General features: G+C 39.4%; 2 protein-coding genes across 2 annotated transcripts; one reads left to right on the top strand and one right to left on the bottom strand.

Annotated features, from left to right (window-relative positions):
• Positions 1–139: 139 nt before the first annotated feature.
• LOC119429405 (golgin-45-like) lies at positions 140–2,705 on the bottom strand (the record flags this gene model as incomplete). Its single annotated transcript, XM_037697041.1, has 5 exons — positions 2,633–2,705; positions 2,281–2,354; positions 734–1,185; positions 428–627; positions 140–268 (listed from the first exon to the last, which is right to left on the bottom strand). Coding segments are annotated over exons 2-5 (800 nt in total), but the record flags the coding sequence as incomplete, so codon positions are not given.
• A 412-nt stretch (positions 2,706–3,117) lies between these two features.
• LOC119429404 (DNA repair protein complementing XP-G cells) lies at positions 3,118–8,923 on the top strand (the record flags this gene model as incomplete). The annotated part of the gene is given in 9 exon segments (XM_037697039.1): positions 3,118–3,338; positions 4,520–4,695; positions 4,772–4,887; positions 4,968–5,069; positions 5,338–5,401; positions 6,277–6,420; positions 6,488–6,698; positions 7,756–8,592; positions 8,673–8,923. Coding segments are annotated over 9 exon segments (1,989 nt in total), but the record flags the coding sequence as incomplete, so codon positions are not given.
• Positions 8,924–9,402: the final 479 nt, after the last annotated feature.

The following is a 9,402-nucleotide window of genomic DNA, read 5'->3' as shown; positions in this document are numbered from 1 at the left end:
TGATTTTAAATACCTTGTTCCTATTATGAATAGCTGCAGCACAGTTTTACACCAGGCTTATGTAGCTCAGTTTAACTGTGTTGTTGTTCCTCTTGAAATCGGTTAGAAGACGTTGAGAAGAATCAGTTGATCACGTTACCTGTGAGTGAGCGTCATGTCTCGCGTGAACTCTTCTCTCTCTAACAACAGATCACGAATCGCTCCTTGTGCCTCTCTGGTTTGTCTCTGCAGAGCTGCTCTGGCATTTGTCAGTTCCTCTGCCATGACTCTGAAGTAAGGACATTTATGCAAATCATCAAAATGGTGATTATGTTCATTCCTAAAAGTAGGTTTAATTGTTTTCCTTTAGACTGGTGACTTCACTGACATGTCCTCCACCTTTTCAAGCATCCGTATGTGTATGATAAACAGTTGGAGCTGTTCTCACCTGCTGGCCAGAAACTTGCTCCTCCAGACGTCGCACTGAATACTCATGCGCTCCAGCTGTTCCACGGTGTGAGCCAGACTCCGGCCCAGAGCCTCGTTCTCTAAGATGAGCTGATTTCTCTCCCGTGCTGAACGCTCAAACTGGTACTCCAGGTCATCACCCACAGATGCTACCAGCAGTTTCTTTAACTCACGATTCACCTGCCACACGGAATGGAGAAATGTCAGTAAATTCAGAAAAATGCTGCCCAAATAACCAAAGAAGTCAGGTGTTAAAAGCAACTTTAGTGCCTGACAAGCTTCCTACTTCTGTCTGCACGCGGAGCTGATTGGAAAGTCCTTCCTTGTCCTGCAGGAGTCTGCGTTCAGAGTTCTGCAGTTTCTCCAGCTGTCCTCTCCAGTCCTCCACAAGAGGCAGGGGAGGAGAACCCTGCTCTTTATCCTGTTGCCCTGTCTCTCCTTTCCCCTCAGCGAGTCCTGCCCGGCCAGTCCGAGTGATGGCAGCTCTCGGCACGATGATCCTCACCGCGTCCACCTCGGTGCAGGCCTCTCGACTCACCTTGCCCAGGTGGAGCACACCGAGAGGCTGCGGAGCAGCAAGGGCCGCGACATGAGGAGATTTGAGGCTGAGCTTTGGACTGGCTATCTTGAGGAGGGAGACTTCAGATGAAACAGCATCTGTGTTAACCTCTAAGTTAGCTGGTGGTTTTTCAGTTTCCATGCCATCACCAGCAACTCGTATAGGCCCACTGGCTGAACCTAAAATGAAAAATAAAATTAGGCGTAGCCTCTAATGTCAGTGTATGAAAAAATAAAAATCAAGTTCTGTAAAAGCTTGTTTGATTATATACACTTTAAATTATTGACTGTGCTCAATCAGAACTAATGTCTGCCTAAAGAACCAGTCTTTTGACAGACTTTAGTCTTTTAAAAAGACAGCTGAAGTTGTTTTTAATCAAATAAGCTTTAAGTTAGAAGGCTTTTAATTCAGTTGTTTTCCCCCAATTAACGTATTGGTTTTACTTCATTTTTACTATTTCTTAAATCTATATACTGTTATTATATCTATGGACAGTTTTTATTGTAATTATTGTGAAGCACTTTGTGAGTTTTATCTTTTAAAGGTGCGATACAAAATAAGCTTTATATACTTACTCTACATTTGTTCAGACATTTAGCCATTACTGTATTTTCATGTTTTTTTGTCGCGTGTCAGTGTTCAGTTTATCTAAAAACATTACAATCATGTTAAGATAAGTTTTTCAGGACTATTTTGGGTATATAATTTTAAATGATTTTATACTTTCTTTAAGGTACTCTGGGATACAGATGGACACATATTTGTCATCGTCTGTGGCCTAGTGTTTATACTGATTGAGCTTGTATCGCGTTGACTGAGAACCCATTAAAAATTTGTTTGTGCTTTTTAAAAAGGTACATAATGTGTCAGCAGATGTTAATGAGTAATTGTGATGATAATCACATTTTAGCACAATGTAGTTCTTGACACTTTAACTTGCTACTTTTAGGCATTGTAAATGTTTTAGATTTTGATCACAGTCTTGACTTTAGCTTTTTTTAGTAGCAACACATAAAGCAGTCCAATACATACCGGGTACATACCTGCTGTGTACCAAGTAAGTAGCAGTTCAAACACCAGTTGCATACCAGATACATACCTGGAGAGCTTACCTGGTAGAGTTTTGGTACCTTTACATGTACCAAGTACATACCTGATTCCTAGTATTTACCCACTAGAAAGTAACTTTAGACCACTTAAGCAGAAATTTTATCATTGGCTTGAAAACAGAGGAGAAATGTAAAAATTCATGTTGTCAAAAAAGATACACATACCTCTCACAACAGCTGTCATGGTGGTGGTGGAGGGCCAAAATGAAATTCAGATGAAAACCCGGAGTTTCCTCGTCCTACAGTAAAAACAGTGAAGACAGTAGTTTGTTGTCAACACGGACAGCATTGTATCTTAATGAAAGAAAGCCGCTGGTCAGAGATCAGCCATAATAAGCTGATAACATTTAGCTGATAAGCTAACAAGTTAGCCGTTTGCTATAAGCTTAAATTAAATTGAGAAAGTTTACCAGCACACAACAATATTAAGGCTCTATGAAGAGATTATTATATAACATTTAACAGCTCAGTCAATGTCAACATTTGTAGATTAAATAACAATTATTAGTTGACGTACCGGGTAAAGAGTCCGACAGTTTTATTTCCCCCACCGGAAACAGTTGGTGCTCCTTCGTGGTGTTTTTCACCCTGAGTTTAGCCTTTCAGGTAACACGTCCGGTCAAATTCGCCACTCGTGTTTTGCTTACTTGAGGAGAAAAAATAAGTTCTCGAAGTCAAACTAAAAAAATATTTACTTAAAATCTTTAATCTTGAAAACGTAGAACAGTAGTAATGCGTGATATGTATTATGTCGACGAAGCAGCGGCGTAGAAGGCAAATGACTCCGTTTTCAAACAAAAAAACACAAGCACGTAGTTCAAACTGATCCCCAATCGGTTTATTTGTTCATTTCATAATATTATAATACCATTAACAAATATCGTACTACTTATTGGGTCAGTAAATATTTGATTTATAACAGTTTGTGTCAACGTAATTATTACGCGGAACTTTCTGTTCTGTCAATATTTTCTATACGGATGAAAATATTGTTGCAACGATGCAAAAACATGTTTCTTTGTGCTGTTTCTGTCTACCTTTTCGGTAGTTTTGTACCCAGACATTGTTAAATCGAACAAACGGAACAATTTTATTTGTTTTGTTGAAGTTTTAAATTGTTGTTATTATTTAAAAAATGGGAGTTCACGGACTGTGGAGGCTGCTGGAGAGCACAGGGAAACCCATCAATCCTGAGACCCTGGAAGGAAAGATTCTTGCTGTTGGTATCCAAACCAAATATGTTTTTTATTTTTACTTTCTTTGCATTAATTGTTGTTGACTTAATGTCCTTCTTATTTGTTTCTTCCTTTGACATGATTTAACTGCAGCTGACTTGTTTAACTAGGTATCCTAACATTTTAAAAAAAGTGTTTTAAATAAATGTTTTAATTTAAGAGAACTTCAAAATAACTTTCAATAGGTGTCAAGGCTGTGTATTTGGTTTAAAAATACTAACGTGACAGCATTTTTTTTATATATATCTAATTAATGTCCTGAATTTAAAAAATGTCCTCTGTCACATACTGTAAAGTGGCTTATATATTTTGTTTGTTTGTTTGTTTGTTTTTGAGATTGCTATAAAAACCTTTAGCATGTGTTTAGTGAATGTTCAGAAGCTTTTTCAGTGGTTAAAATAATATTTATTTTGTTTATTAAATAACTAGTAAACTTTTTTTTTTGTTCCAACTTTAAAAATTGAGTTTACTACAAAAAAATTATATTGTCATTACAATTTCTACATTTTGTTTGTTAAAAGAGTTTGTGCTGACAAACCAAACTTGTTGATTTGGAGATTAAATGTGGTTGAAGCCATAAACGTAACAGGTTATTAGGTTATTGGAAAAGTCTTCTTGCTCCTTCAGTAAAATCAAGCAGCTTGTGTTGGAACAAAAATTCAAAATCATACCACGATTAACTCAAATGGGAAATAAACAACTAGATGACAAATGGAATTCTGGGTATTTTCCTCTTGGTTATCTTAGTTGTGTAATAATTTCAATGTCATTTTATTTACATAGCACATAAAAACAACAGAAGTTGACTTAAGTGGTTTATAATTCAGTCAAATAAAAATGTAAAACAATCAGAACAAGGAAATGCAAGAAATCTTGTCATTATGGAAACAAAGTTAAAAATAAAATGCAGAAATATGATGTAAAAGCTATCAGCTCTAATTAGTTCTCAAATTGCCTGAATCAAACGTCAAGGGAAAAGAGCCTTGTGCAAAGATTTAAATCCTCATCAGTCTTAGCCTACTAGCCAAAAAAAGAAGGAAGTTTTTTTTTTAAAGGATGGTCCTGCCATGTAGGAAAATCACAAATTCAGTGATTGGACCTAAGAAAACAGCTGAGTCAGCACTGATAGTATTATTTCCAGTTTAATAACTTTAACAAGACTCTCTCAGACATCAGCATATGGCTGAACCAGGCAGTGAAGGGAGTGAGGGACCGTGATGGCAACAGTGTCCAGAACGCCCACCTCCTCACTCTATTCCACCGCATCTGTAAGCTGCTTTTCTTCCGAATCAGGCCCGTCTTTGTGTTTGATGGAGATGCTCCTCTGCTGAAAAAGCAGACCCTGGTAAGTTTATTACAGGTTCTGATGGTGTAAGTCCCACTTGTAGTTTTATTTCATATTATCTGCTGAAACTGTGCAGGCTCTGAGGAGGCAGAGGAAGGAGGAGTTGACCCGCGAGTCCAAACAAACCAATGAGAAACTCCTAAAGACATTTTTGAAGAGACAAGCAATCAAAGCTGCACTTGGAGATAAAAGGTAATGTTTAAAAACAACCAATAGTGAAATGGTTTTAGTCTTAACAGTTCTGTTAATCCCACATTGTTTCCCTGCCACAGTAAGGATCCTTTGCCCAGCCTGTCCAGCGTCAGGAGGAATGAGGTGGACGACATGTACGTCCTGCCAGCACTTCCACCAGCAGAGGACAAGGAAAGAAGCAGGTCAGAGCTTGAAAGGCTTACTTAAAAATATCACAAGTTACTCTTTGTCAACAGAAAATGGAAAGTTCAACTTCTTTTCTTGTACTCTAAAATAAATGATTAGATGATTAGACTTGAATACTTTATTGTGTCTTTTGTATAAACATAACTCTCACAATCCTTTTCACTTTGGTTCATTGGGTCAGATGTATTTTATGTTGTGGTTAATTCATTTATTATATGATTTTGCATCCATAATCCTTTTTATTGTGATATTTTCTTCTTGCAGCTCAGAGGAAGAGGAAGAAAAAGAAGGAAACGAGGAGATGGTTGACAGCTGTCACATGTATCAGGTAACACATTAATATGATGGAAAACATTCAGCTCTCCCGTAATGATTTATGTTGAAGATTGATTTTTTTTAGCTTTTGTGATTTAACTCCAGGTCAAATCAGCTTTTGATGTTAGAGTTTATTTAAACCTCAAGTCAATAAAGTCATTTTAATCCTAACAAAGAATTTCACTAAATCCAACATTTTTCAGTCGGGTCATCTGGACAGTTTCTTTTTTTTTTTTTTTGCTGAAACGTTTCGCCTTCGATCCAGAAGGCTTCATCAGTCAAGGAAGCAAAACTGATTCTTCCCCTGATTATTGAGCATGGACTTTGTTGTTTTCAATCAGTTTGACAAGACTGTCAACAAGGAAGAGGGTCGGCAATGGAGGAGGGGCGTACCAAAGGGACCATCTTATCACAAGCAGAACTGGTTTGTTCCACTTTGGAGTAAGCTGTTGGGGGAAGAATCCGTTTTGTTGTGCGTTTCCTCGACTGATGAAGCCTTCTGGATCGAAGGCAAAACGTTTCAGCACAAAAAAAGAAACTGTCCAGATGACCTGACTGAAAAATGTTGGATTTTATACCTGGATTATTGAGCATGGACTTTGTTAATTTCACTAAATGTTCTCATTTGCATTTTACTGGAGGTTTTTGTAAGTTTTCCAGTAAAAGCAGGGTTATTATAAAACTGCTTTTGTTCACATTTCTTACAGTTGTATGTGGGTTTTTTTTACAAGCAGCGTTCTTACGAAGCACTTTAAACTGTATTTTAGTTTGATTTGTAGCTAGAAACATAAGTTAGGATGTCACTCAGCCTCAGTTTTCCTTTATGAAATGCCTCTTTGATAACTCCCATTCAAAGCCACATTGCTGATTTTTTTATATTTTCGTCAGGAGGAAATGTATGAAGACCCCAACTCTGTGGACATCAACTCAGAGGAGTTCACCAGCCTGCCTGCTGAGATGAAACACGAAATCCTCAAAGATATGAAAGAGTTCTGTAAAAGACGCCGAACCATGATTCACAAACCTCCAGAGGTGCGTCCACGTCTCGTTTACGTTCTTACCTTCCGTTCGCAGCTGAGCTCTGTTCGTCTTCTCTTAGCGTTCAGGAGACTTTTCTCAGTACCAGCTGGCCGGCCTGCTGCAGAGGAACCAGCTGAACCAGCGTCTGGAGGGCGTCGAACGAGAGATGAGCCAGCGTAGCGCCGGCAGCGCACCGCAGCTCTGCCACGAGGACGGAGATGAACAGAGTCACAGCGTGGAGTCAAACCGCCTGGTTTCAGAGGACAACTCGCACTACATTCTTATTAAAGGTGAGACGGCTACGAGGTGAGAGTTATGGGGACTGGACTTTACAAGAATATCATCAGAGTTGTTTGAATTCTTTCAGTGTGTCTATCAAACATCATGCTTAAATATCTTCATGTTTATAATTTCAGTGAGAACATTTTAGTTTTTGTCTGAAAGGCTGGAGATAAATGTTTATGTTGTTATTAGGCCTGTCACGATAACAAATTTTATTGGGCGATTAATTGTCTCAGAAATTATTGCGATAAACAATAATATTGTTTGAAATTTGACAATAATTAGTATTTGTCAAACTGAAGAAGAAACGTTGGTTCATTTTTGTGTATAATAACTTTTTTTGACCAACGGATGGCAGTATAAAACTGTTTGAGCCGAAGGATGGATAGTGAGGGAGCGAGCAGCGTGTCTCTTTAAGAAAAATGTGAGGGAGGCCCCTTGACGTGACATGGGCTGTCTCTCCTTCCTGTTTTTCGGTTCTCAAAATGGCGAACGCTCGGTGTGGTTTGAGCTCTTTAGCAAAGCATTTTTCACACAAAGATTTTAATTTTAAAAAAAATCTGTAAATAAGTTCTCGGCTTCTTTTTGCAGAGAAAAACAACTTTTTAGACAAAGGCACTGGTTTCAATCGTGAATTTTGGAGCTTCGACCAGACGGAGGTTTTTTTCCCGAGGTCAGCCTGTTAGCTTAGCTCATAGCTTAGCTTCTCAGCTTAGCTGCTTTTAACGATCCAAAAACGCGATTTTGGATCGTTAAAACAGGTTTAACGAGAAAAGAGAAAGGGAGGGGTCAGTGAAGAGCACCAGAGTTGATCTTTTTGTCATCCAGCGTCTTCAGTAGAAAGAGACACGAAGAAACGATAAAGCTGATAAATGAAAATGAGGTTGATAGTTTTCATTTACCATGCGATTAACTGATTTATTGTTTAGCACGACCGGCCTAGTTGTTATAGAGGTTTTTGCGATACAGTATAGAGTTTTGTCCTTTTTATTGAAAAAAAAACAGACCTAAACTTTAAATTTTCACTCTTATCGTTGAATGTTTGTCTTTATTTTGCACCCACAGGCTCCAAAAAGACAAAAGATGCCTCAGAGAGCCAGCCTGCAGCTTCACCCTGGGCTGGGAGCTCCCTGTCCAGCTGCAGGAGCGCAGCAGACAAACCCAAACCTTTGTGGCGACCCGTCGGTGAAGAAGAGGAGGAAGTACGAGCTTCTTCCTCAAAGGACTCTGGGACCTCTGAGTCAAAACCATCTCAGGGAGACGATTGCCCGCCTTCGCCTCGGACCCTTGAGGCCATCCAGGCTGCTCTGAACGACTGCTCCGATGAGGAGGAGGGAGACCAGGAGAACAAGGATGGGAGAGTGTCTCCACGTACGCTCCTGGCAATCCAGCAAGCTTTAACCGAGGAGGACAACGGAACAAGCGTCTTACCTGCCAAACCGAAGACAAGTCTTCATCGTCCCATAGTCATCAGCAGCTCAGACGAAGAGACGCAACCGTCACCCGAAGAAACGTCGGACTTCAAAACAAACGCCGCAGCCCAGAGCCCGCATATGGAAGACAGTGTCCTCGATAGCAGTTCAGAAGAGGAAATGGAGGAAGTGATTGAACAAAGAAATAAAGCGCTCCGACTGGCTGCACTCCAACAAACAGAGACGGGGTCAGACGAGGAACAAACAGGAGAAACAGAGGAACTTGAGGAACTAAGGAAGACAGAATTTGAACCACCGGGGGATGAGTCCAATCAGAACACACTAACTATCAGTCCTCCGTCAAAACCTGAGAGCACAGGAGCCGACACTCATCCTGGAAACTCAGAGGAGAAGGAGAATATTGGAGGTCAGGAGGAGACGAATGGAGATGAGGTGAAGTCAGAGAATGGAGAGGACAGCGCCTCTGAAGGTAAAAGAAATCAAATGTTTAGCATCAAACCACATTCAGCTCTTAAGTTTTCAAATGTGTTCGTGTGCCGCTTTTCTTAGAGAGTTTTATCGAGGTCTCAGACGAAGAAAATAAAGAGCAGCGTGGAGAAGATGCTTCAGATAAGAGCGGAGAAAAGAGATTTTCAGAAGGAGCCGACGAAGATGGGTTGATAAAAAATGAGTCGGATACAAAATCAACCGAGGTTCTCGAGAATCCGGAGGAAGAGGACAAGTCAGAGGCTCAGACTCAGGAGGAACCAGAACCAGAACCTAAAACAACAAGAGTCAGTGAATGGGAACACATTAGCATGGTGAGGATTTCTCTCCTCGAACTTTAAGATATTAAAAACTGCTGCTTTTCATTTATGTGACAAGATGTCATAATTTTATCCTAATTTATGAAGTTAACAACGTTTTAATAATTATTTTAAATAATTATCAGGCTCAGATCCTCATGAAATAATTAGATCAGAATAATTCTAATACTATTAGAAGAGTTGTAAGATCAATTATCCAGGTGGATAACAACAAAAAAGTCTTAAGTTATCAAATGACATGATTTAGCCTTTTTTGTTATAATACTAAAAGTTTGCACAAACATTAAATTATACAAAGTTGTGTTATCAGAAACGAAGACAGTTAGTTCTTGACTGATATATTTTGGACTAGCTTAATCCAGGAGTTCTCCACCCTCTCCAAGTAGGTATCTCTGCAGACAAATTCGGAAGGTGTATCCGGGGGGCCACATCTGATTGGACTATAGGAAAATGGGCGTGTCTGGCAGGCCACA

Source organism: Nematolebias whitei, unplaced genomic scaffold (genome assembly GCF_014905685.2).
Source record: "Nematolebias whitei isolate Nwh7 unplaced genomic scaffold, NemWhi1 Nwh_scaf_962, whole genome shotgun sequence".
Classification (NCBI taxonomy): domain Eukaryota; kingdom Metazoa; phylum Chordata; class Actinopteri; order Cyprinodontiformes; family Rivulidae; genus Nematolebias; species Nematolebias whitei.
The sequence above is the reverse complement of the archived record's forward strand: the minus strand, read 5'-3'. Positions and strand labels throughout refer to the sequence as shown.